The 27,811-nt window shown below is 41.2% G+C and overlaps 2 protein-coding genes across 6 annotated transcripts; both read right to left on the reverse strand.

The window, feature by feature from the left end:
- Positions 1 to 223: 223 nt before the first annotated feature.
- Positions 224 to 2,882, reverse strand: LOC118311427 (cytochrome b-c1 complex subunit 10). The gene is made up of 3 exons (XM_035635285.2): positions 2,753 to 2,882; positions 2,254 to 2,384; positions 224 to 631 (listed from the first exon to the last, which is right to left on the reverse strand). The coding sequence occupies exons 1-2, from the start codon at positions 2,827 to 2,829 to the stop codon at positions 2,264 to 2,266; spliced, it is 198 nt and encodes a 65-aa protein (XP_035491178.1). The 5' UTR covers positions 2,830 to 2,882; the 3' UTR covers positions 224 to 631; positions 2,254 to 2,263.
- A 411-nt stretch (positions 2,883 to 3,293) lies between these two features.
- Positions 3,294 to 27,051, reverse strand: tcf3a (transcription factor 3a). Of its 5 annotated transcripts, none has more exons than XM_035635280.2 (20): positions 26,491 to 27,051; positions 22,736 to 22,832; positions 22,221 to 22,293; positions 16,546 to 16,619; positions 15,605 to 15,680; positions 14,897 to 14,937; positions 14,570 to 14,711; positions 14,120 to 14,169; positions 12,682 to 12,781; positions 12,237 to 12,373; positions 11,950 to 12,100; positions 11,757 to 11,815; positions 11,541 to 11,619; positions 10,509 to 10,585; positions 10,227 to 10,400; positions 9,942 to 10,053; positions 9,607 to 9,727; positions 6,597 to 6,832; positions 6,010 to 6,156; positions 3,294 to 5,883 (listed from the first exon to the last, which is right to left on the reverse strand). In XM_035635280.2, the coding sequence occupies exons 2-19, from the start codon at positions 22,787 to 22,789 to the stop codon at positions 6,017 to 6,019; spliced, it is 1,896 nt and encodes a 631-aa protein (XP_035491173.1). In that variant the 5' UTR covers positions 22,790 to 22,832; positions 26,491 to 27,051; the 3' UTR covers positions 3,294 to 5,883; positions 6,010 to 6,016. The 5 variants fall into 5 exon arrangements, with proteins under 5 accessions (XP_035491173.1, XP_035491174.1, XP_035491172.1 ...); XM_035635281.2 differs by lacking the exon at positions 6,597 to 6,832 and adding an exon at positions 8,189 to 8,433 and having other exon boundaries at positions 11,757 to 11,800; positions 26,491 to 27,048; XM_035635279.2 differs by lacking the exon at positions 6,597 to 6,832 and adding an exon at positions 8,189 to 8,433 and having other exon boundaries at positions 10,227 to 10,397; positions 26,491 to 27,048.
- Between the last annotated feature and the right edge of the window lie 760 nt (positions 27,052 to 27,811).

The raw sequence follows: 27,811 nt of genomic DNA on the forward strand, positions 1-27,811 counted from the left end.
TAGGTTTATTTTTTGAAAAACATGACGGACGAGCTCCTTGAGTGACACAAAATCTGAATTAACACAGGCTGATGTGACACAGTACAAGTCAAAGCGAACTCTACTCATGTCTGAATTCAGGAACATTAAAAAGTCCTCTGTCACGATATTGAGAGCAGGGAAACACTGGTCATCACAACCATTCAACCAAATTCAAGTGTAATAATTTTGCACAACTACAATATAAGATATATCTCACATACTTTACTTCTTCTCACCAAAACAATTGCAGCATGACACAAAAGACAGATTTGTATTTTGTGAGTCAGGTTTGATCCGCGTCAAACAGAGGATTGATGATTAAAATTAATACCTGCCCCCAAACCGAGTAGGAAAACAAAAACAAGAGTCCATTTATCATCTCTGTTTCATTTTCCTTCCATTCACTTTCTCACGGGTGGAGAAAAAGTTGAAATGCCAAACCATGGTGCATTTCAAGTTGGATGTTGGTAATGTATAGTTTAATGTTGACAGAGCTGCGGAGTGAAGATCCCGGGCTTCCAGTGGCCTGGCACGCAGGTGGACAAAAGTGCAAGGTACCGGCTGCAGCAGTCCTTTTTTGTTAAGTCTTTGTGTGAAAAGCAGCACCGACCTGGCAGGAGAAAAAAAAAGTGTTATCTTTTTACAGTAGAAATGTCAAGTCTGGAAGTAAAGGCTGAGTTAATATGGTTAAAAGTATAAGCATTTCACTTCCAAGCCGTCAATTGGTTATTAGTTGTGCATGATACTTCACTCTTAAAGCTTTATTCAAATCTCACTCAACATCCAACCGGTTTTATGACCTTATTCAAAAGATATATGGAAGAAACTAAAGGTGAAAGGCTAAATATTTCCAGTGGTCAAAGGCTTTTCAGACATTTCTTTTTTTATGAGGATCTATATCACATACAGTATAGCCTTAAAATAGACCACTGTCCCGTATTTTGGTCTCAGAGACACCTTATTGTCTCACCATTTATCATAATCACAGTCCACCTGACAGTCTTTTTCCTGCTGATGAGATGTATATCCTCACCAGCACTATGATATAGTGTGTGCGTGTGCATGCGTGTACATCCGCCATTGGTTCCTTGTTTTCTTCACAGATGACAGCAGATTCACACTGAGCACATGTAAAAGGTGTAATAGTGTCTGGATATGCTGTGGTGAACGTTATGTTGCCTGTTACATCATCCAGCATGACCGGTTTGAAGGCCAGTAATGGTCTGGAGGGGCTTATCCTAGGAGTGTCGCACAGACATCCATGTCAGAGCCAAAGGTGCCCTGACTGCATTAGGTACCGGGATGAAATCTTCAGAGCGATTGTCAGACCTCACGCTGGTGCAGTGGGCCCTGGGTTCCTCCTGGTGCAGGAAATTGCCTTGCCTCATGTGGCCAGAGTCTGTAGGCACTTCCTGGATGACGAAGGCATTGGTGCCATTGACTGGTCGTTCCCCTGACCTAAATCAGATTAAGCACCTATTGGATGTTATGTATCGTGCATCCGATGCCACCAAGTACCGCTACAGACTGCCAGGAGCCCACTGATGTCCCGATCCAGGTCTGGGAGGAGATCCCCTCGGACCCGAACCACTGACGCGTCAGGAGCCCGGACGTTGTGGGGAGTGCATACAGGCACGCGGGGGCCATACACACTACTGAACCACATTTTGAGTTTCAGTTCATGCAGGTTGGATCAGCATGTGATTAAAATGTTTTACTTTGATTATTTCGGCGTGATTTTGAATCCAGGCCTCAAGTAGTTGATGTCAGATTGAGGCATAAGGAACATTTAGTTCATGATCACCCAGGATTAATGAGTGGAACAGGGGCAAAGCCCCATCGAGGTCCCCGGATTCAGGGCTCTGTCCATTTCCATTAGTTAAACAGCGGTCTGTGTGAGAGTTGCTACTCTTATGTGTCATATTGCACCTGTTCTCTCTGCAGTGCTGCCACCACAGGATGCATTAAAAAGATCCTCTTTGTCTGTTTTTAGCAGTCAAAAATGTAGCAGACCAATTTAGATGGATACGTGTGAACTGAGCAAACCCATGCGATTAAACAACAGACGGCAATGTCAGGTTTTTGTCTCTGGATTAAAAAGATTCAGTGGGTGCAGAAAGAACAGACCTCACTATAATAACAGTGACAGACACAAATATATAAATGTCTACAGATATGATGGTGATTTCCTTATTCAGTCGTCCCACCTCCTCTACGGCAGTTATCTCTTACCTGGGTGCCATTACTCATCCTTTTTGAATTTGCCATTGATGTATGGAACATAATCCAAAATAATCCGCCAGTCTGTGAAGTGGACCAGAGCTACACCTCCAACTGAGCCCCACACAGCCAGAGTGGGTACCCTGTGGAATAGATGACACGGTAAAGATTGATCATGTTCCGTCTAAATGAGATCAGTCAGCTCGTCTGTAAAATCAAACATATTCCACCCACGTATGACAGGTATTAAATTCACACTTTTGCTACGTGTTCGGGTGGACGATAACAGTCTCTTAGGAAAAGTAGAAGACTTTGTTAAGTGCTTCAAAATGTTGATTTTGACAGTTTTAGCCTGAGTGTAGCTGTTGGGAGCTAAAGTTAGCTCGTCCCCACTGCGGTGACCTCGGCTAAGCTTACAGCTAATGTTAGCCAAGGACACATCGTGATTCTTACTGCCCGTAGTCTGATTTACACCTTCACTCATTAGATATCTAAAAAAAATACATCTTACCATGTTCTGGCAATGGCCACGTACTTCTCACCGACTATTTTACCAATCATTTTGAGTGAAATGTGTCCTATTGGCATCTAACGTGCGTCTTGCCAGGCTAGAAGAAACTTCCGGTTTTTGTATGCTGACTAAACCCACCGCGCATGTGTAGGAGTACTTCTGGTTATTACCAAAATAAATGTCCCTTACACAATAAAAGCTGAAGAACATTGAAAAACCTATGGCGATATTATTTAATTAGGCCATTTCTCAACAAGCATCCTGTCATGTGGACATTGCAAACCTAGAACCAGTTAGTACTCCAGTAACTCCTTTTTGCTACTAGGCATTTGTGCAAAACAAAATGAAGTGCAGTGTAGTATTGCTCATGTTTGCTCTGTAGCTGAAAAATTAACCTATTGGAAATATCCTTTCCACTTGCTACTTTTAGTTTGATAAATTCAACTTCCCTCCTCGAAATTACCATAATTTGCATTGCAGAAAGGAAAATGCGATTGTGTTTTATTCAAAATCTTGGAAAAAGTCACTGAAAAAGATGGGATTTGTTATTAAAAATGGCACATTTATTGCTACATTACTGTTATAGACACAACAGTCCTCGGTATCTACTTTATATATAAAAAATAGGAAACAGGAGGCACTTTGAGGACATGGCCTACATAGATGTTGTCCCCAAACATGAGTGAAGACAGAGAGATATGTTGCGGGTGGAGGACAGAAAGGGTTTGTTAACAAAGAATATCAGATGCTTGTTTTGATACTTGAATACTGTAGACATACATATCTTTCGTGTTAAGAAATACATGCACAGGTCTTCAGTACACAGACAATAATGTTTGGGGCTACTCCATGGAGCAAGATTCGTGAAGAAATGACAGGTAGAGGTAAACCAAATACTGTCACATATCAGTATCAGCTTACAATGATAAAGCTGATAAGGACACAATACAGCTGTACATACATATCAATGCACATGCCAGTCAAGGACATAATTATATTCAACAGAATCAGTACAGAAAAGATGAGAAATTTTAGGTACTTTTTCAGCGTCAAAGTTGAAGACCAAGTTATTACTCAACTTACATCTGAAGCAGTGAGCGTCAATGAGTGTAATTCTTCAATTAGATGTTCTAAAACACTGCCAGATGTTACTGAAGTATATATGTTTTTATACATCTGTATTATAAAAAAGGTACAACTTAATAATAATCCTTAAATGCAACATCATCCACCATGTAGGAGAGAAGTATTCAGGCACTGGTGAGTAACCATTATCAAAACTCCCAAAGTCAGGAAAATGACTAAGGCCACCCTTTTTGATTCATTTTATGCTTCATTTCATAATGAAACACTGAATTATGTTGCAGATTGTGCAGACCAGCCCTTCTGCCCCTTCCTCAAACCAACGAACAAGCTCATCACAGAGCTGGACATCAGGGAGGAGACAGAGGGGTGTGCTGGACAATTCAAAAGATTCATTCAAAGAAAAACTGTCGGGAAAAAAACACCAGAACAATTCAATTACAACTGGCCTGACAGAGTTGTGTTCAATCACTTTTTTTTTTTTTTTCTTAAACAAGAGCAATATCACAACATGTGATGTTACAGCCAGATCATTTTGTCATTTCTAACATTTCTAAGCACCTGGCACAAAAGAAAACACCTCACTTTGTTCCTGGAATCTAAATTGAGAGTGATCTTACACTTATAAATGTAAACAAAAAGAAAGAGCGTTCCAAAAGATAAAAAACAAAACTCATACAACTATATTACAAAGTAAAAAATTTACCAGAACAAAAAGAACAACAACTTTAAATGGGTTCTACAAAAGGAAGATCCTTACCACAGGATATGCAATTGTTCGAAAGGGGGTAAAGAAATAAAGAAAACCCTAAATGCTCAACGAAAATAACAACCAGAACAAGTCAGTCAATGGCAAAATTCGCAGTAACACTCATAACCCCTTCCAATATTTTTGTCTCGGGCAAAATGTTAATTACTACAATTGAAATTTCTCTGAGACACAAGTTCACCATGCCGTAACAGTGTTATTACATATGATTTGATGTGAGTCAGAGGGTTCATGCAGACCACATGGTTGAGACCGAGTGACTGACTCAATGACGATTTCAGATGTGAGGAGGACTCCTGTGTGCTCAAGTCCAACAGCAGCCTCACAGAGGGGAGGATGGGATTTCCGTGTGCATATTTGATTCAACACCACTGCGGATCCATTTTGTAGAGTCCTTGCTTGTGTTTGTGTCGGTGGTGGGTCTCTCTCCGGCAGTCTTTCCATTCCACTTGCATGGCAGTGACAATAACACATGTACAGGACATAAAGAGTTAAGAACCAGGGATCCACGGTTAAAAAGAAAAAAAAATTCCCACCACGTGTGAGTCACTCACTGTGGCACCTTTTCAGCCAAAGCAAGAAATAAAATAAAAATTCCAGCCAGAATTACCAGAATATCAAAAAGAGGAGTCAGCCCCGATTGCTCATCAGTGGCTTGATCTCACCTCTGATTTCAAACCTACCTCTGTTATTCATTCATCGCATAAGAGACTTTTCTTTTCTTAACCAAAGACTATGCATTAGGCTCGTTTCTGACACATTTTTAACAGGTTTTTGTTCAGACGTAACATCACCTCAAGCATCCGTCTTTGCCTCTGTAGAATGTAAGACCTTCTTTTCAGATGGGAATGCCAATAATTATCCGACGATGCGAAATCCTAACTCTGCCTCCATGAGCAGCTGATCCAAAAGTTTTATTTGATCCAAACAAGTTTTGCTCCCAACATGTAAATCAATTTTTCTCTCCAAAATGTCTTACAAAAACATGATCACAAGAAAGTCCTCATGTCCAACTTCCACTGTCTCCTACACAGTGTCCTTGGTTCAAAGTATTGTCATGTAAAGAGTAATAAAACACTTTTTTTCTCTTTCTGTATGTGTGTGCTTCTTCATCAGGAATGTGGCCACCTGCTTTGACAGTAATGAGGTGTGTGTTTGTGTGAGTGTGAGTGTGAGTGTGTGTGTCACATGCTTTCCAAAAGTTGATTAACACACACTGAGATGCATGACGACGATGGATTAAGGCCACGTGTTCTAAGGGCTGTACAATCAACAGGAACTGGAAGAGAAAGGAGAAAAAGAAATGAATATTTATCTCCACAAAATATATTTAATATAAGCTATGAAAATGCACATTGTTCATTGTATCATTGTGCCGATGTGACAAATGCCACTGAAGACTGACCTGAGAATTACATATGGCTAACAGAGTTGTGTCCATCTCCTCCTAAACCAGGGTGACCCCCACCAAGCTGCATCTGGGGGTCCACACCCGACACTTTCTCCTCCTCTCTCCTCTTGAGGCAGGCGGCCTTTGGGTTCAGATTACGCTCTTTGAAAAAAAAAAAGGCAAATAAATTGATTATAAAGAAAAAACTTGAGTTTATCTCATTGTGTCTTTCTTCAGAAATAGTTGAAGAAATGAATGCAGAGCTTTGAACATAAAAATGCTGCAAGTAGACGGAAGGAAACAAAATGGGTAAAAGCAAGACAGGAAAATGAAAACAGAATGAGAACTATAGGATTTTGGCAGAAAAGAAGGGATATACTTCCTCCCAAAGTCTCCGTTATCCTCTTTATTATTTTTCAATTTGACTAAGGCAAATGGCAAAGAGAAAATCAAAGTGGATGTTACTCAGTAAGTGAGAAATAAAACTTATATCCTATTTTCCTCCAGGTGAAAGACAAGCATTGTTTATCCAGCTATGATGAGAGGTGGTTGGTTGTCCGGGTGGATCAGACCTTCAGACCTTCCTGTGTTGGCTGACCTACCTCGCACCTGCTTCTCAAGGCCCAGGATGACCTGAACAGCCTGCTGCAGGATGATCAGCTTTGTCTGGGCCTTGTCGCTCTGCAGGTGGACCTGACACATCCTGCCCAGCTCTCTGAAGGCTTCGTTAATGTCGCGGACACGCACCCTCTCCCTAGCGTTGTTAGCTTGGCGGCGGTCACGCTCCCTCTGCTCCTTCTCCTCGGCAGTCAGGTTTTCATCAGTCAGAGAGACAATGCTGCAGCCAATAGGAGAAGGGAGGAGGTAGGTTGGAGGGGCTGGTTAACAAACCCAAATCACCAATCAACCACTGCTGAATCTAGGCTAGACGTTCTCAGGAACACGGGTGTTACACTGGTTTACAGCTTGAGTTTAATAATGTGTTTAACTGAGTTTTTTTTCCTCCTCAGTATAAGTATAATATTGTTTCTTTAATGTGTGTGTACGTATGATTCTGACTTCAAGCTCTTCACGTCAGAAGACATCAGTGAGATGGCTGAAGAAGATCCCAGTGGAGTGGGGCTGTGTTGCAGGAGAGGGTGGAAATTGAATAAATAGATCCATACTACGTAAATGATAAATATTAAGACTTTATAAAAATAAAAATAAATGTCACTGGCAGTGGCCAGAGTGACCAGGTCTAATAAATCTTTCCTCAGGTCAAACCAACCAACACAGATTTTTTTTTCATAGGGGTCCAGGATGGAAGTTGAGGGGATGTGGTGACTGTCCAGCAAAATGAGAGACGTTATGAGGACTGAGAGAGAGGGAGAGAGAGGAAGCAGCACCCTCTGCCAAGTACAGTACATAGAAAGAGCCACAGAGATACAGTAAAGCCCAGGATAGAGACGGAAGGCACCGAGTTAAATACATCAGCAGTGGGAGATGTATTTATCTGAATGTGAAGCCGAGTGCATCACTGTTGTCATCTGTAAAAGATAAATAGCGGATGGGAGAGGATGGATAAATGTAAAGGTTTGTGCAGCACAGAGACACTGCAACAAAGCTGAAGATGGGTTAATACACATGACAACAGACCGCCCTGCTTTCATGCATTACACATACTATGGGTCACTATGGCTCAAAGGTTAGAACTGAATTAACCATTTGAAATTAAAATGATTTCATAGTTTAATAAAAGCAAAATGAGGCAGCAAATGAATAAACAAACAGATGTTAATCTGGACAAAGTCAGCAGCAGACAGACATGTGTTTTCAAAGTGGACAGAGACGGGGCAACACATCAGAACAAACAGCAGTCCTGTGTGTTACTAGAGGACAAACACATTGGAAGATGAGCTGGAGAATGGGTATGTCTTTAAACAGTCACACAGCTTCATTACTTTATCCCATGTTGCTGTTTGATCAGGATTTTCAAAGTGTAATAAGAAGAAAAAATACATTATCTATATCTAAGAAGGCAGACATTTATCTACCACTCTGTGTAGAGTTTAACGAAATACCACAAGTAATTTAAAAGCTTTCAAATGACCAACAGAACATGTCAGGAGCTAAGAATTGAAGCCGTGTGGAAGTTTTCATTTGTAAAGAGACACTTCCCCTCCTCTTCCATCCTCCCTGGACACCCACTGACCTCGAACTTGCTGCTCCAGGTTGAGTATAATGTTTACGGCCTGTTGCAGTACGATCAATTTGGTCTGCGGTTTCTCATAGCTCATATGGAGCTGACACATGCGGCCCAGCTCCTTAAAAGCCTCGTTGATGTCCCGCACACGAAGCCGCTCGCGGGCGTTGTTTGCCAACCTCCGCCCTTTCTCCCGCTCAACCTTAATCCCAACTGGCAGATCTTCATTGTCATCGTCATCATCATCATCCAGACTAGTGAAGAACCAATGAAGATGAGAAAGGGAGGAAGCAACAGTTTGGGTTCAATTTACTGAAAATTACTTTCCAGTTTCATCTGGCAATAACTTTTGCTAATAATGCCTACACCTCAACAAAAGCTCTAAAAATCCACAGTAATTTATAATTATAAACACTGTTACAAAGGTGGGTCACATTAGAGTTTGGGCTTATATATATGTTTCTATTTGACCAAAGTCACATCTTTAACGATGTCAGTCAGACTTTAAAAGAAGAATTGATCGTGAGGTAATTTGGTTATGTAGCATTCAAGAGTCAAAGACAGCTACACTCAAACTAGTGAGGGATACTAATTACAATGGATTAACAGTTAAACCTTTTTTTAGGAATCAAATAAATGCATGAATTAAATACAAATGTAGTTAATTATAAGAATCAAGTCATTTGAACATGCAATAGTAATTTACTGGGTGAGAGGATTATGTGTACAAAAGTATTTAAGTTGGAAGTTGGAAAAATAGAAATGTGACTGGCTCAGTATGAATCTTTAAAGGGATAGTGACACTTACTAAGTGGTATTGGAGTGGAATAAGATTAAAATCTTATGCTACAGGTTTGTGACTTTATTTTGATGAAACTGGTGTTTTGTTCTGGTTTTGTTCAGACGATGTCTGATTTTAAGTCAGGAGTCTTGTCTCACCTTTTTTTTCAAATAGTAGGATTAAGTTGCAGAAACTGTGCCGCAAGAAATGTTTTTACATCAGTTCAGTGTCTGTGACCTCAAGTAACGTGTCACTGACAATTTTTTGGTTTCTTCAATAAATCCAAAGGAATTTGTTATTGTGTGTGTGTGTGTGACTTAAATTCATGTTTGAGGTCTTGTTCAACTTAATGTGGTGATGAGGTGAAATATACAATATACAATAATATATCTATAACTGATCAGTCTCTCTTAACATGCAATAAAAATAGGATCACAACTTAAGGTCTTCCAGAATTAATATCCTCAATAGAGGGTTAGGGTGTCCATAAGTCTTATAAAGCACAAATAATTATATCTAGCAAGGTTTAATTACCATGTCCTCACACATATTATACTAAAATACTGTAGCATTATATGCAGCGATAACTCATGCATTGATAAATTTATGTAAATGATAAGTTACAAAAAATTTAAATTTTAGACACCTTGATCGAAGACTGGCCTTCATGTCTTTTTTGTCATCCTCTGACTTGTCAGTAATTGAGAAGTTGTCATCATCCTCCTTGTCCTCTTGTTTTATATCTGAACCACTGGAACGATTCAGGCCTGCACACACACAGGCACACACACAGACACACACACACACACACACACACACACACACACACACACACACACACACACACACACACACACACACACACAAAAAAGTGATATTGAGCACTGAGATTAGTAGGACACATACGTGTATTAGCAAACAGTCCAATAATAAGAAGTGGGATATTTCCCCACACAAGTAGAGAGCAACAGAAAGTCTCACCAGATAAACCTTCTGGCTGGGAGCCCGGCTGGCCAGATGGGGAGCCGCGGTGACCTTGCAACAGTCCTCCACTAGAGGGCAGACCAACAGAGTCCTCGTGGAGACTGGACAACTTGAAGGAAACAATGAAAGAATTATTCAAACAATGAAACATTTTTCATTTACTTTTTAACTTACCCCTTTACTAAGTTTAGAATATTACACCCCTCTGACTTTGAGCCTACTTTAATGATTCATTCAGTCATTTGTGGATACATTTCCTATGCTACTACACATTTATCTCACCAGTCCAGGAAGACGACTGGCCAGTCCAAGTGCTGCATTGTTGAAGCCCGGAGGAAGCCCTAACCCAGACGCGAGTAGACTGTGCATTTCAGCCAGCCCTGCACATCCTTGCCCGCTGGCGTGGCGCTGGAGAACATTGATGGCTTCTTCCAGACGGTCCTCCATTTTACTCTGCTACAAAGAATCACAAACAATGGACATTGAGAATGCAGAAGGTGATGTGTTATTGTTTCCATCTGTGTATCTCTGTAACAAGACAATATTTTGTTCATGTTGACTCACCATGGACTGAATTCCAGGCTCATAGTTTGGTGAAGGTGTGGCCTGGCCAGAGGACCGCGTCCACTGGGATGCAGAGCCTGGAGAACAAGAAGAGGGTTTACTGTATCAGCTAAGCTTATATCATCCGAACTGATTTTAATACAGAAGTAACACTACAGAATACAGAAGATTGTTGTTGAAACCCATTTATCCACATGGTTGTTCTATTTTTCCTTGAGACCTGAGTTGGTTCTTTTACAAAGTATAACTTATTACACATCTACAACAGGTGAAACTAATGTGAAGGGAAATATGAAACAAATACCAAAAGATGGAGCTAGTGAAGACGTGTGTGATGAGCTGTCTCAGTGACAAATAGGGAAGTGACCCCACCCTCTTTTTTTCTCTTCCTCTCCAATAGGTTATATTTGGGTGGTGTGCGTGCGTTTGAAAGATCAAGAGAAGGTTAAGCTGTGGACGTGAATGCTGTTTCAAGAGTCACACACAAAGATAAATACCTTTGTCTGTGCTATTTTCATAATTGTTCCAGAACATAAAAAAGTAAGACATTTCAATAAAAATATAGATATAATACCAAACTAAGAGCCCTTTAAATCGTTATTGGTGAGACATTGTTTACAACTAACTTATCAGATGACCTAAATTTCCAGATAGTCTAGCATGCCAAACTTATCAGTGCCAGCACAAGAGAAAGGTCCGACTGAACTCACTGACACAAGTGAAACCCAATCTGATTTTTAAAAAAAGGTGGTCCTAAATTGTGCCAAGCTCATTTATTTAAACAACTATACTTCACTGACAATACTGACACAAGGGAAAATAAAGGTCCCTACAAAAATAAAGAATTTCAACATGTTTTACTTCCACTTTTAACCCAATAGATGGAGCTACATTGTCACTAAGAAACCATTCATTGTCAGAATGAAAACAATACATTTCTCAAAGATTTTATCATCCCCTTACACAATAGGAAAGTAAAAAAAAACAATTTATAAGAGCCAGCTGACCTTGAGGCCTAGGTTATTCACTCACCTGATACAGCCTGAGGTGAGCCAGAGGGAGTGGATGGGGACGGAGGGAAGCCGTTACTGTTCGGGTCTGAAGGATAGATCTGGACACAGAAGTTTTTGTTTTTAATCTAATAAACACAATGTAATTTGTATTCTCGAAACAGCAGATCATTGAAACATTTGTCTGAGAGAGTTTTGAGAAGGTTTGCTTAGAAATCTGTATTTTATTACTACTTACAGATGCCAGGGCCTTTCCAATCTCATCGCCTGAGCTCCCAGGTACTGCTCCGCGATTTGCTTGTTGGAGGAGGGGGAACAAAGCATTTGATCAGAACTTGTGCTCAATAACAGCTCAACTGTGTGACAGCACCACATGAAAATATTTAAAGTCCATTTTTTACAAAGAAAATAGCACACGTTAAAGGGTTTACCCATTATGGTGTCAGTTCCAGCAATAGGGGGTGTGTGGCTGGAAACACCAAAGCTGCTGGAGCCGGAGTGGAAGCCAGCGGGATGAGCCCCGTTCACCTCACTGCCATGCAGGGGGTAGTTTTGTGGAGAGAGGGGCAGTGGCTGCCGTTTCTTGAAAGCAAAAACACCCAAATTAATTAAATCCACAACGAGACAGAAGCCCTCAATTATGCATTTGTCAAAAAGTGCCAAAAACATAATTGTGTCGTAATAAAAAACAAGTACAAAGTGTGAGGGCAGAGCTCACCAGTCTGTCTTGAGGGTTAATGGCGGTGAAGGGACGATGCTGGCTCAGATGGGGGGTGTTGCCCAGCATGGAAGAAAAACTAGGCTGACCCATCGACCCGGCAGAGCCCCATGGATCGGAGGGCGGGTGGAGGCCTTCTGTTTTGAGGCATCAATTGGGGTGCAAGAAGGGTGAGGGACAACCAGCCACAGGAGAAGAAAAGACAATGAAGGCCACATATGAGTCATGTCACATTACTGAGATGACTTCATTCAGCTCTCTGCCACACAACTACAGCACCTACAACGGGGTTCATATAGACTTCCAGAGGGATGTTGGTACCATAAACAAAACTGTGAGTCATTATTATCTATGTAGGTGTACAACACTGTATCCTCATTTAACAAAACTGTCTCCAACACAATGAACAAGGGGAGGTTCTGAGAGCCAATCGGGTTAAACTGACCTTGCATGTAGAATGGTGGTGGGTAGATGTTTCCGGCCTTAGCGGCTGGGTATCCAGCATTGCCCCTGTTATAATCCTCTCCTGGGGCGGATGCATAAACCTACAGAAAATAAACAGACAAAGAGAAAAAAACTTTTCAGCTCTGTGCCTTAAAACCTGGCCAAAAATGACAAATAGCTATAAAAAAAATATGAATTGTCTATCAAACTATAAAACCAGGCAAGAACTGTATAAATGGCATTTTTATTTTGAGATTCTCATATGAAAGTTCTTTGTGCTAAGCTCGGTGAGAGACCACAAATTAACTATCACAAGAAAATAGTATCTGGACCTGTCTAAGTGAAGACTTTGAAATAAAAATAATGTATAGGCATTAAATACCCGATTAAACAGGGCTCTTCAAATTATGCGTTCCTTCTTAGGAATCCTATTTTTACTACTTAATTCAATAAACAGACTGCACCAGCATTTCTGCAGACTGGAGCACTGACCATTAAGTATTCAATGTGCAGTGTCAGTGATTTTATTGGGTCCTGTCTACCATTTCAGGGAGGCATTTATGTACCATCCTGTTAAATAAAAACATTCTGAGAATGGCTTACAGATACATAATTCACTCTTTTTAATACAGTGCGATGTGAACATATAATTGGAGCTTCAGTTGAATTCAGTCAATGTTATAATGAGCATAAAGGCACCAATATTCTGAACAACCATATCCTTCTCAATTGAGACTATTCAAGATGAAAATCAAGTATCAAACTGTCTGAAAAACTTATATCCAAATGGACTCAAGTCGTCTTCTGTAATTTGATTAAACAGAGAGAAAAGGAGAGGAAAAAGAGGGGAGAGCAGAGGAGGGAACGGAGAGATGCACTCCTAATTACTGAACCATCTGCCGAATCCTGGATGGCAGCCAACTCCACTGGCAGCTGGGATAGAGAGATGGGGGAGGGAGAGAGAAAGGGGAGGGCTGTTGTTCATGGTGGTGGTGGGGAGGAGGGGGAGGAAACTGGGTGCCCAGAGAGCAGAGTAGGAGAGAAAAAATGAGGTGGAGTAGGAACCAACAAACCCCAGTATGAATTCCCTCCAGTGATCTAACCAGGATACTTGGCTGAGGGGAAGAAATGTGGCCATAAAGTAAAGGGCCCACAAATACAACACACTATAAATACATGCTGCAAATGAGTGACTGGGTGAACAAGTGGCATTTCCCCCCATTTTTCTCTTTTCCACACTGGTGGGGCAGATGCACAGCTTTATGGCTTGGTGACCTGTATTGCAGCTATTCTGCAGCAAGCCAAGCCGTGGAGAGGCTTTAGATGCCAAATGGAATGTGAAAAGGGACATGAAACATGAAAACGTGGTCTCCCATCAATAGAGTGCAGGGCCTGAAATGTAGTTCAGGGCTCCGGCATTTCTGGATGATAGTACTCACTGAGGACGGCAGGCCAGGGGGAACCTTCCTGATCTTTTTCGTCTGTGGTTCTGAGAGAAGAGAGACAGACTGAAATCACATACACATTCTTGCTCTCGACAAGATCTTAACTCATTGCTGTAGTGAATGCACAGAAACTAATTACTGGATTCATTAATGCAGCTACTTTCCTTCTGATGTAATTTAGCCATCTGACTTTTTGACTATTCATTAATGTCTTATCAATAGGTTTTCTAGGCCGACATTATTCAATGTCTATCTTCAGTGAGAAATGATTTCACTTTCTCTTACTGAGAAGAAGTGAGAATTGTCAGACACCTTTTAAAAGATCTTCAGGAGAAGTGATGATAACATAAATTTAGATCAGGAAAAAAAAAAATCTGAAATGAAATCTGTGACGGCAGATCTATTTTATTGACTGTTCAACACTACAGTCCTTGAAAACCTTACCAATGGGAATGGGCTCCTGTGAGGGTCTCCTTCGAGGGTTGCTCCCCCCATAGGAGGAATAAAACTGGGAGTTGGACTTCAGGCCAGACGGGGAGAGGGGATCAGGACTGTGCATGGGTATCTCACTGGGCATAAAGCCAGGCTAAAGACAGAGTAAATGAAAACACAAGCTGATGCAGCGTAACAGGTAAAAAAAAAATAAAACAATTATAGAAGTAAATGTAGTGACCTAAGAAAAGAAAACTTTCTGGGGGACACAAAAAGAGCATTTTAAAAAGAGCTGAGGATGACACTGTAGCAGAGCTGCTGCCATTCTCACTGATTTACCTGAGCTGCAAATGACGAGTACGGCCCTCGCTCAGCCTTCCCTGTTAGGAGAGAGGAATATAAAATCAGGTCATGAACGTGAAAAGTAGGCTTTTATGTCAATATTAAATCACAATCTGGCAATTCCCTTTTCTCCCTTTCGGTGCCACCCATCTGCTGTCTGCATATACATGATGATGTGTGGTATTTATGGCTGTGAATTGCAAAACAACAACAAATTGGACCATTATAAATGGTTCAGGGGCAATTGTGCCCAACCTCTGTCCCCTCCCCTGACAGTTAAACAGAGGAGAGCTATAGGCCACCATAGTCCCACGGGAGAGCCTTGTTTGTGCATGGGTGCCCTTTACGCCCCCCCCCCCCCCCACACACACACACACTGAACATACAAACTGGAGCACACAAACAAACCCCTCCTCCACATCCTCCCTGATTACCCTGCTCCCTTCATCCATTGCCACCTAACCATAAAAATGGTTTGCCCTGAAGTGGTACATTACTGTCAAACCCGTGAAAGGACCACTCTCTCAAACAAACAACTCATTGTTTCAGTTCAGTCACTCGGTCCATTTAAATAAATGTGTGTTTTTCAATCAGTATATTCTTCTATCTTAAGTTTAATTAGAAACACAGAACCCTGGATTTCCATGTTTTTTTAAGTTTGTGCTGTGTATGCTTCCACAGCTTAGTTCAATCAAACCGACTTACCAATATGTCCCGATCCAAATATGGGGGCAGAGGCCATACCCTGCTGATCACTGTAAAGGCCTTCTTCTCCATAGCCCTGAGGGAAAGACAGCAGAGTCTTTAGGGATATTAAACTGAATGAATACAAAATAATTAAACCATTCATTAATTCTCTAATCTAACTATGCAAGAAAGAAACTTGTGTATTCCTGTGAAGGGGTCAGGTACCCAGCTTTAAGAAGCTCTGACACTGCACTGATTCTGCATTAAAAGTTGAATTAGGATTCATAAGCATCTACAGTGTTACTATAGTTTCAATACTTAAAGGGAGAGTAAGCAATTTTTGAAAAAGCTTGTCTCTGTCTTTGTTGTTGTTGTTGTTGATGATTTTACTGCACTGACCGGGCCACGAACCCGTAGCCTCAGGTATGTCATACCGACGCTTCATCCACGAGGCTAAACCTCTTGAATCGAGAACTCACTGATCGCTAGCACGTCTCTTAACGTGTCGGGGAGTGATGTTTACAAACTGCACACGCAGTGTTCTGTGGTGAACTATATACAGATGTTACTCCATATCTACAAACCTGTTTGATAAAGTAAAGGACAGAATCTGTATTGAAAAATGAATCTGAGCTGAACAAGTCAAAATACCCAGTGAATACAAACCAATGGCCTGTGAGATATAAAAAGTTTAATGGGGAGGACTGATGTTTGTGGCAGAGGTGGTTCATAGCTGAATATGCTTATGCCTTTGTTTGTAGATTACATGTAAAATGTTTCCGAGTGTACAAACTGCTGCTGTATCAGTGGACAAATGCAGGTTGAGCATTTCATCATCCCATGTTATTCACTGTGGGTTTAAATTTCATGATCGCCTAATCGTTTTGTGTTCCACTGAAGCTCAGTAGCATAACATCTACATGACCAGGTTCAATGCAGTGAGTGAGGATAAACCATACCCGTCCCTGGTTGAAAGATGGACTGTTCTGTTCACCTGGGCCCCAGGGGCTGGACCCACTCCTCTCATCTATACCTGGAAGACAAAGATAAGAAGTATTGACCCTTAAATGGCAGACACATTCCTCCAAGAAGTTAAAGCTTTGGCTTTGAGACTAAGTCCAAAAGAACGATGACCTGCTTTAATACAGGTTTTTTCAGGTCGCCCAGAGTGACCTCCATTGAAGAGCTTCACTTCACAGCTCACACGGAGACAGCGCAGTGACAGCGCCGTCACATAACATGGATGTGAGCTGTAGGAAGTTTGAATAATTAACACCCAGTATGGAGCTCCAAGAATCATCCTCAACATTCTTCATTCTCCCACTCCACTCCTTCACATTTTCCATGGCAACAGTCACTCATCACACATCTATTCTCTCACATTTGGCCTACACCTTCGCCTCAGAATACAGAAGCAAAGTCTCAAGCTTGCATGGCTGACACATGTTATCCCTGGCCAGTGTGCTTCGGCTTTCAGAGAGGCAAATTTGTTTTGAGATGAGTGATTTTAAAGACTGGTGAAGCAGAAATTTATGCCCGTCCCCTTTCTCTCAATCTCTGCTGATACTGCTACACAGCATCTCCAGGGGAAAGCTGAAGCTTAATTGCGTGCTGATTTGCATAATTGTGCATATTAATGAAGCCCAGATCTATGAATATTCATAATTTTGTTTTGTTGTCTAATTAAAAAGCGGAGAGGGGAGAGAGGAGGGGGGTAGAGGCGGGCTAGAATCATGACAGGATCAGCAGTAGAACAGAATGATGGGTCCACAGCGCTGAGAGCTGCTAGATTGCCGTGACAACTGTGATCTATACACACGACACCAGCAGAATAAGAGATGAAGGAGACATTGTCTTGTCCCCTCTCTATGGCTGACTGTCACTCTCCATGTCAATCAAAAAAACATAAAGAAAACACATGAACCATTTGTTTCCACTGTAAATCATCAGTGCCCAAGACAGAAATTACTTTCAATGTTTGCTGTTCCTGACTGCATTACACTTTTGTCAATTACAATCAAGGTTTTCAAAATGCAAGCAGAGAGAATAGGTTCAAAATATACTGTATATTTAAGGAGACTAGTTGACTTATTCTGTTTCTACATTCTGAACTTGAACTGGCCAGTTAGTGTCAGTATTGACACATTTAACAAAGTATACAGAGAGTAAAGCTACATCCACATTATTATGTTTTCGTTTTAAAAGCCTTCATTGTTGCTACGTTTACACCTGCTGTCCACACTACACTAAAACAGATACGTTTAGAAACACAGCTGGCACTGTTTTAGTTTGAAAACGCTGAGGTAGTAGTAGTGCATTAGTAGTGCATTGCGGACGGGCAAAAACAGAGGTGCTTAGAAATGATGACTCAGTCATCTGCATTCCTTTCCTGATTGGTTCTTATGGGTCACGACTTGACTGTCAGCAGTGAATGCAAAAAGTTGTAAATACTTACTATAACAACTAGTTCAACTTTGTTTACACCAGTACGCACATGCTCAGTGTACGTCAACGGTCATATGTTTTCAGGCGTGTTAGTATGGACGGGGATAAATACTGATACAGGGCCAAAGCCCTTGTGTGGATGGAGATCGTTTCAGTTTTAAAACAAAAGCGTATTAGTATGGATGTAGCCTAAGCCTTCTATTTTTGGAGCTTCTGCAATAGTGTCCACATTGTTTTTTTTAATTTAAATTTCTGCTATTCACTGTGCTGCTGTATATATGGCGCTAAAAACCAACGGTCTACTGTCTGAACTTGTTTGAACGTCAATGATTGTCGATAGTCCAAGTCACGGCGGTGTGTTACGCAACGCCAAAATTGTTGGCCGCCTATACTCGTTGATAACCTGCTTTTCTAATCGTCGGAGTCAGAGTCAGGTGATGAAAGATACCAAAATAATTGGCTGTTCAGAGGAGAAACGGAAGTAGGAAAGTAAGCAAATGAGGAGAATCCAGAGGGTACACACCCACAAACTAAAGAGGTTGGCCCCGGCCAGTTCATCATCATCTATCTGTCAATCTGGGTCGACATGGCTGTTTGGGACGAAGACGCGGAGGATCAACTGATCGACATGATCCAAGAGAGGCCGCCTCTGTACAACATTACAGAGAATGGATTTTCTTTTTCCCTTTCTGAATGCAGTATACACACTATCGCCCCTGCTGGTATGGGGAGTTATTTGCTCTCACGCAGGCGCGGATAGTACAGGCTCGTTGGGGTCTTGGCGGTGTGTTGCACAAACCTAGGTTATAACCATGTGTACATGCAGCCTGTCAAAATCATGTCTGTCATGTATTTTTCTACTCTTTTGGAGCCCTGATGTTTGTCATCATCATCATCCTCATTTTCAACCACTTATCCGGGGTCAAGTCGAGGAGGCAGCAGCTTCAGTAGATGTTTGTATGGCAGTGAAAATCACAGAATTCTGTGTCACTTAACCAACGCAAAAAAAGTTTTATTAGCAACATGAGAAGGACAGTAGTGCAGTACTCAGACAGACTACCAGGACTTGAAATGGAAAAAAGGGAAGAAAAGGGTGAGTAACATCAGACAAATTCTCTGGTGAACCCCAATGCACTTCTCCTCCCAGCATGCAACGCCCCTTTAAGCATGGATGGTCTATAATTACACAGGAAGAAATACTGGAAACAGACAGCCAGTGTGAGTCATAGGCTTCATGAGAAAAAACTCTGGCACATACATTAACCAAACTTGCAGACATGTCTTCGTTTTTACAGGAACACTGCCCCAGGCACCTTAAACTGAGTGTACCGTTTTGTCTACACACCTTCTTCCTTCCCTTGGCAAAGTGAGTCACGCAGACACAAAGCATGATGTCAGATCAAATCTCAGGAGAGTGAACACAGTAAATGAAATACTGAACAATGTACAATAACACTAGGCTGGCTGCTTGAGCCCATGAGTCACTAGAGACTCAAACACAACACAGTCTGCCATAACCACCTACTTCAGCTTAGACTGCATTCGAATGTCTTTGTTCTGAAACAGTGAAATTATACATGCTCACTTTCGTCAGGAATTCATTTTTAATTTTTGTGCCCTGTAGTTTTTGTGATTCACTAATACATCTGTGTTTGAAAAATGGAACATTTGATGCAAATTCGAAACTCCCCCCTTCTGCAAGTTTAAAAATACATTTTAGGATTCTCGGTTTCCAGTGACCAAAAAATGAAAGTGGGCTGAAAAATGACTTTAACTGACTTGTGAAAGGGATTGAACAGGCACATAAGACCAGAGCAGAGATATTATCATCACCAAAAGCGCTAGCGGGGAGGTTCCCCATATGTTAAAACCTCCAAATATCCCAAACCTTAACCAAACTTAGGAAAACAGGCAAATGACTCTGAAAGGAAAACATGTGGCAGCTGCTCCACAAAAAGTAGGAACACACTTTGAATTACTATTCTTTGAAACTGATCACATGATATAAAAACTTCAAGTAACCAGAAACACAGAGAGGCATTTACATGACCATAAATGATTGATTTTACAACACAGACAGACATGAATCATACACTCAGATGACTTTCTTTCTCTAAAATTATTCTTCTAGCCAAAAGTGCTTCCTGAATATCCAGCAGTGCTGCCCTGACCTCTGCCACTGTAAAGGTACTTAAGGCAAAAATTACGGTCTTGTACCAAATGTTTTTTAGGAAATACACTTTCTTTCTGAGAATGAGATGAGAGGAAGATCTGAACACACAGTGTTAATGGCAGCTGTTATCATCTACCATCTTCATGATTCTTTGCCCCATGGTGCACCACGGGTTAAAGCCTCTTGTGGCATCAGTGTCTGAGGTTTGTTTTGAGCCATGGACTGAATTTTTGTGGCTCTCATGTATAAACTCTCCTCTCCGTACTGTTTTACATGATTCTTGCGTATGTGCTACTAGTTAATTTAACATTTCTGTTTGTACCAATTAAACAAAATGACAGAGCTTGTTCATTAGTAAGCTCAATTTTTAAAGGTTTAGTGTGTAGGATTTAGTGGTATCTTACATACTGGAGACAACTGACTACCCCTTGCCTCACCCTCCGTTTCCAAGTCTGCACTAATGAAGAAACATAGTTGTGCAAAATGGCAGACTGGTTGAAAGAGGACCTGCTACTGATGTAGATATAAAGGGCTCATAGGTAACAACAAATATATATTTTTAGTTTTAGATGATCATACACTAATGAAAATATAATTGTAAATGTTATATTCCATTTCTGCCAAAAGAAACCCCTAAATATTACACACTGGACCTTTAACTGTGTTCCATCCTTGATGCTAAGCTAAGCTAACTGTCATTGGTCTAGCACAGGATAGAACCCAACTAACCGTATTTCCTGATATGTTGAAGTTTTTCTTTGCTTGAATTTGTCAAGTATGCGATACCCAGTGGTGGGTGTTTGATGCTTTAAAGGTAGATTATGCTGTGGAGAATGATTTTACGGACAATGCTGTGAAGCGCCATTGGATTGATAACATCGGAGTCTCTTTGTAAGCATACACCTTGGCTTGACAAAAGAACATACAAGTGGCCCTCAGATGAAAAGAAGAGATAGAGCCCCCCCCCCACCCATCCCCCACCCTGTCAACACTTGCCGCGACTTTCATCTTAATTCAATATCCTGTTTCATTTCTTTTGCCAGCCGAAAAAGAGCTCCTGCACTTTTACACATACAAAGGTGACAGAGGAAGGTTTGTGTGGGGCAAGTGGATCTGCTAAAGTAGAAACAGACATAAGACATTTCTTTTAAAGCTAAACAATGTTGTATATAGCAGCAATACACAAGGGCCCATAAACACCACAAAATGAAAAACATTAGAAGGAAGTATGATCTTGAGCATCTCTGAGGCTTTTGTTTATAGCAAGCTGTGTGTATGTATGTATGTAAACCCAACTGTAACGGCTGGGAATGTTAGAGCTGTTAACAAGGATGGATAATAGCTCTTGTTGAAAATGAGTTCTATGAAGAGTAGAAGTAGGATGCGAGATTACAGGACAAGAGAAAAGATTTTGTAACAGAGAGGAGATTAATTGAGCTGTTCCCATCAACCCCCACCACTTATCTGCCTTTGTCCTTTAAGTGATTGAATGGCAACAGCTGAGAAGGTGACGGAAGGGACACCTGCAAGGCGAGCATGAGGAAGTGTAGAGGAGATGACGCTTCATCTACATTACATAAAATTAGCTGGCAATCTTTCCTCAGGTTCTATCCCAATGACCTGTGATCAGTAATAGAACAGGAACAATTTCCCGTTCTGTTACTGTATTCCTTATTGTCAGGAGATTTCCGATAATATCAATAACACATCCCTGGTCAACGTTCCAAACCAACAAGGCCCCCATTACTAGATTTAGGTCAGAGAAAAAACAAATAGCTTTTATTTTCATAGAAACAAAATTTCACCGACAATTACTTTCCGATCTGTCTTTTTAATTAAGAAAATGATAGCTAAAAAAAGAAAAAGTACTTCTTCTGACGAAAACACAAAGAAATGGAAAGCCAGAAACAAAAAGACAAACAAAAAAAGAAAGAGAGAGAGAGCTAAAACAACAAAAGAACAGTTAAATCGATTGGGCTCACAGGTTCAGCAAGCCTTAAACCTTTTTGGTCTTACCTGAACCTCCGAACTGACTGCTGGCGAGAGTAGTTGGCCGGTTCTTGCCATTTGAAACTGGAGGCGCAAACATCTGAAATGAGAGGAATGAAACTGTCAACAAACCAGTGCACGTCGGTCAAAGAGTTTTCTGAGTTGTATCCTCTTCACTTGTGCAAAGGTTGTTTAGGTGGTAATTCACACTGTCCTATCCTGTATCGTATTCAGCCAACAGCTACAAAGCATGAAGCAATTTACACATTCCAGCTTTGAGTGAGTGACTACAAAAATGAAAGTGACACAACAACAACAACAGTCTTGAGAAAAAGAAAAGGGGCTGATGTAAACGCTGCAATCCTTCAAACCCTGAGCGGCTGACCCATTCATGGATGCCTTGATAGTCATTCACATTTGAACCTGCTTGACAACAAGACTTGTTGTGTAAGATGAAGTAATTTGTCATTCTGTGAGCATAGAATGAACTGTATATGGGATGCATACTCGACAAATTCAAGCAATCTTCGGAGAGATCTTACCGCGCTAAAATCCAGCAAGTCGCTGAGCTCCTTGTCTGTTTCCACTGCAGCCATTCCCCGCTGCTGTTCACTTGGCCCTTTCAGTCTCAGCAAGCGACTACAAGCAGAGGTAAGGAGAATGAGTATATTTATTCCCATTTGAAAGATGGTTAACTATTCTGACCAGCAAAGGTAAACGGCAGATAAGGCTATATATTCCCCTCAGAATCAAGTACCAGTATGTTTTGATACCTTGATTCAGATAATGTTACATTATGGGTATAAGTATTGGTGCTGTGTGCAATATCTCATCAAAACTAAAAGTGGGTGATACAGTCTAACAACCAAATACATAGAGTTAGAGGTCAAGTCCCTGAGGGTCCAGGAAATTTTCATCACTTAACTGATACGCAGCATTTCAAAATGAAACATTTTAATTAATTTCACAAATGACAAATTATTTTCATGATGTTGCTCGTCATTCAAATTTCTGACAACATTTTACTCACCAGCTAAACTGGTGAGATATAAGAGTTGACAACAATGTCAGACACAGCATGGACACAACATCCACAAGGGGCAACCACACAGGTAAACAGAGTTCTGTGTTAACATGTTACCAGAACCACTGGCTATATTAATGAACCATTTTCACTCGAAATGACAATGAAGACTAATATTCTTACTCAGATTGCAAATGCCCCAAGACTGAAGTTCAAACCTCCCATGTTTGTGGTAGTACATTTGAAATAAGGGGTATAAATTATAATGAAATAAGAGATTCAAAACATTGTTGTAATCAAAATCAAAAAATTACAAAAGAAATACCTAGGTTCTTAAATAAATGCTTTATGACCATTTAATATTATGATAAATATAGATGGTATATACACTTTTAATGATAATGAAGTATTGATAATTCACATCTCTGTACTGTAGTACAAGTGGAGGATGACTCAAAATCATTCGGGTTGCTCAACACCACTGACAGAAGAGTCATTTAAACAAAATATTGGCAAAACCAACATACTGCACATAACTTAAGACAACACTGAGTCTGCTTCTTAGGGAGGGCTCTGCAGGCTCAGGTAACCTTTCTACGCAGTTAAACATGAAATGATCACTAATTCTGTAGAATTGACCTCCAAGAAGTACACCCTTGCCTGAGAAAGTCAAAGTACAGATCAAGAATTTCTCTGGTAGCCCACATCTAACATGAGTGACTATGGTTCAGCCGCGGGCCACACTGTGCTTGTTTTTAGTCCGCCCCTGGCCTCAGGCTGCTTCCTCCAACTCATAAACCAACCTGCTCTGACAGCTCATCTCAACAACTTACAGAGTAATAACACAATATGCTCATGTCTCAAATAGGCCATTCATTGTGAGCCCAGCCTGCATCAAGCAAATGCATGCGTGTGAAATATTTCAATAATTTCTACACGAGTTGGACACACCAGCAAAAATACTTTGCGATAGAAAAGCACTTCAGTATATAAAACTTGGGGGAAAAAACAATGTTAAAATTGTCTGTGTCGTCAGGGGTGTTGATTAAATTTAAGGTGTTGATTAAATTTAAATTCAGAGTTAAACTTTTTGAGACTGCAGCTTGTGTTGTCATCAAATAAAGGGTCTTTCAGTTAGTGTTGTTGAAGGTTTAGTGGTGGCCAATGGAATGTGTTTTCATCATTTTGGAGACTTGCCACTTCAAATATTATGATGCAGAGCCTGTGTACCTCTTTCGATTTCCCTGAAAACTGTCGATAGATGTTTTTTTTCTCTCTGTGCATCCGCCAATGTTGGTACAAATACAAGTGCCGGCAATATTGTCAGAATTCCTGGTGCATCATTTGCTACTTTTGTTAAGTTATGTAATGCCTGAAAAAATATATTATAAAGCTTCAAACTTGAAGAAGCATTATATTCACAATCCTCCCTAAGCTATAACCATAGACAGGAAGACTGAGTCAACTACATAGCCAGATGTTCATCTGAAACAAAACATTATGAGCTACTTTGATTCTTATACAACCAGTTATATTGGGACATGTTTCTGAGATTTTTTTCATTGTTCTGTTTTTGCAAAAAAGTGAGTTCAGTGAAGAAAGGGAACAAAATATTCAAAATAGCAAACATGACAAGAAGCGTGCAATATCTTCAACAGTTCAAACTGTCACGAGAGGGGTGCAGTGTGCAACCCTCACATTCATTTGTGAGATGTAGCTGAGATGATTTAACTGCCACGACTTGGGAAAACTCGGTATCATTTTCGGGGGCCTGGTTGAAAATTAGCATTTTGTCTAAAATAACACAATAGAATACCGAAAAAAACAAATGAGCTTCGGTTGCCTGCACTTTAAAAGCACCATCCACACTTTTCATTGTGGTCTAATTTCTACCCCTGTGTTGTCTTACAGGAGGGCTACTTCTACCAGTGCATGGTCGGAGTTAGTCCCCCAACTCTTTGGTTATAATCCAGTGTGACAAAGACATGAGATCATAAAGTAAGGGGGGGTTCTACCACATCAAGACTAATGGATGGTCAATCCAACAGGGGTGCAAAGGGTTAACAATGACACAGTTACTGAGTCATGTGTTATTAGCTGAAAAAAAGGGCCCAAAATATGTTGACACTACATCAGCATCTTGTCTAGTAATTCGTCTCTGTCGGTGAGCTGAGGTCAAAATGGGGGAGAAGAGTTTAGCCCCTCCTAACAAATGGATGTGGCTTCCCCCACAGCCCCCGCCCCCCTCCCCCCACCTCCGGCCTGCCCCGTTTGGAGGAAAAAGTTTTAAAGCATAAACAGCCACACAAACATCTCACACACGACACATGTCTGTTATCTAGAGCCCGTGTGTGTGTGTGTGTGTGTGTGTGTGTGTGTGTGTGTGTGTGTGTGTGTGAGTGTTATCGTGGCTCAACTGAAGGTTTAAAGAGAAAAGAAAAGAAAAACCCTGCGGGACGTTTAAAAGCCCTTAAACAAAAAACCTGTTGCCTGCCCCGAGCAGGAGAGTGATGGACACAAAGACTCGCGTCCACCTCGGTTCAAGTCGAGTTGTCAAGAACACGAGAAAAACCTGAAGAAGTGTCAAAAACGTTTCTTTCAGAAGTTGTTTCGTATTCTGAACAAATGCATGGTGGAGACAACAATAAGGCTTTGGCTGCGCTGCTGATGCCTTTTACCGCGGTGCCTTACTGGGGGTAAAAAAAAAACCCACAAAAAACTCCTAAATGCTACTTTAAACACGGATTTTAATAGAGCTGCTCGATTTCTACGGGGTTTACTCTCGACCAGTGGCCCGGGCGGCGTTAGTAGAACGCTAATATCTCGTTAACAGGTGTTGCAATTTGCCATTTTAGCTGCAACCGAGACTGTTATAAAAAAAAAAAGGCCAACGACGTCTGTCTACGTTACCGTCCCAGGGGCTAGCCTCCACGCATTTGTTTCTAGATAAAGCTACCGGTGCTCCCGACAGCTAAATCCCGGGGGGAGCTAACTCGGTCCGCTGCAATGCTAATGTGCTGTAACGTTCTCGGCAAACTGAGGTGAACAAAGAAGTGTTTTCCAGCACAGACAAGCTGCTAATACTTAGTAATAACACCGCCCGGGCCGGAGGGGGGAGAGAAGCCGAGACCCCGCTTTTCCCGGCGGAGGCACTCGGCGCAACTTGAACGATGCGCGTAAAAACTTGATTATTACTCCGCTAACAATGCGACAGGCAACATCAGTTTCACATGCACATTCTTGCTACGACTGTGTGTTCGTCCAAGCGTTTACCTGGACTCAGTTATGTGGCATCCAACGGGGAGAAATCAACGGCTGGAGTGGAGAGGAAAAAAACAAAGTTGGGGATAGGATCCTTCCCCCCGTGGTCCGGACCGTGGGCTCGATGTGGATGAGAAAAAGGCGAAATGAACCACTCCTCCGCCGCCTCGCCTCGCTCTCGTCTCCGTCACGAAATTTTTGAAATCAGCTATCCGACGCGAACCATTACTCTCGTGCTGCTCCTTTCTCGTATCGTGAGCGAAATTGTAAGCATTTCATCTCCCAAGTAGACATCTTAACAACCTCCACATTGTCGGCTCCGGTGGAGTATCACTCCGCGGCACAGCCTACAGGAGGACATGGACGCTTGAAACATCAGCGGTGTCCAATTTCAGCCGAAAAACGAAGGAACCACACGAAGCCGGCTTCGACAGTTTGGATCGGTGCGGCGATTGTGTTAAATACGTGAAAACGTCCCCGCGTCGTGCCCGCGAACGAAACAAATAAAACGATAGGAGCTCCAATTCCCGGGGATCTATGTCGAGCTGCGGATGAGGACAGCGGAAAGCCCGACAGACCCGACCACTTAAAGATGGAATGATAATATCGGAGCGAGGACCAATGGGAAACGACGAACATTTGATTGACTTGTGTACCGCCCAAATACATTTCAACATGGTCCTCGGGGGCAGTCTCATTTAGCCTACGGGATGCTGGCGTTTTAATTTTGTTCTCAAACTGCAGCTCAGATACAAAAATGTACACATTATGTGTGTGTTTGCTTGCAAGCGTGTCACACTGGTTAGATTGTAATGAAGTTTAAATATGTGATTATTGGCTACAATGTTAAAATTCATGATCAATGACGCCCGAATTATAGGGTCACCTTGCTATGAAAAAATTAAAAAAAATATTGCCATAAAAACTATACTTACACAACTGCCTTTATATATATATATATATATATATATATAGGTGTTTGTGTGTGTGAAATAATGAAAAATAATAAATGTCGTTTTAAAATGTCTTTCCTGTAACCAGTAGTTTGAGTGTGTGTAGTGTTAAAGCACAGTTGGAAAATGCAATGAAAAACATGCCTGATATTGAGAAGTATCTATATTACTTAGTGTCCTTTATGTGTAGAAATGTTTGCAGACTTGCTTTTTATATTGTTATCTTGCATTCACAAAAAGATGGGGGCGGGGGTCTGGAATTACAAAATGTTATGAGTATGTCTCTTAAACAAAATCATCACAATCTGGGGACGGGGAAAAAAAACATCTGTAGTACATCCCTGAAAAAATATTTATATCCATCACAACGGCTTACATGT

This window comes from Scophthalmus maximus, chromosome 5 (assembly GCF_022379125.1).
Source record: "Scophthalmus maximus strain ysfricsl-2021 chromosome 5, ASM2237912v1, whole genome shotgun sequence".
Taxonomy (NCBI): Eukaryota; Metazoa; Chordata; class Actinopteri; order Pleuronectiformes; family Scophthalmidae; genus Scophthalmus; species Scophthalmus maximus.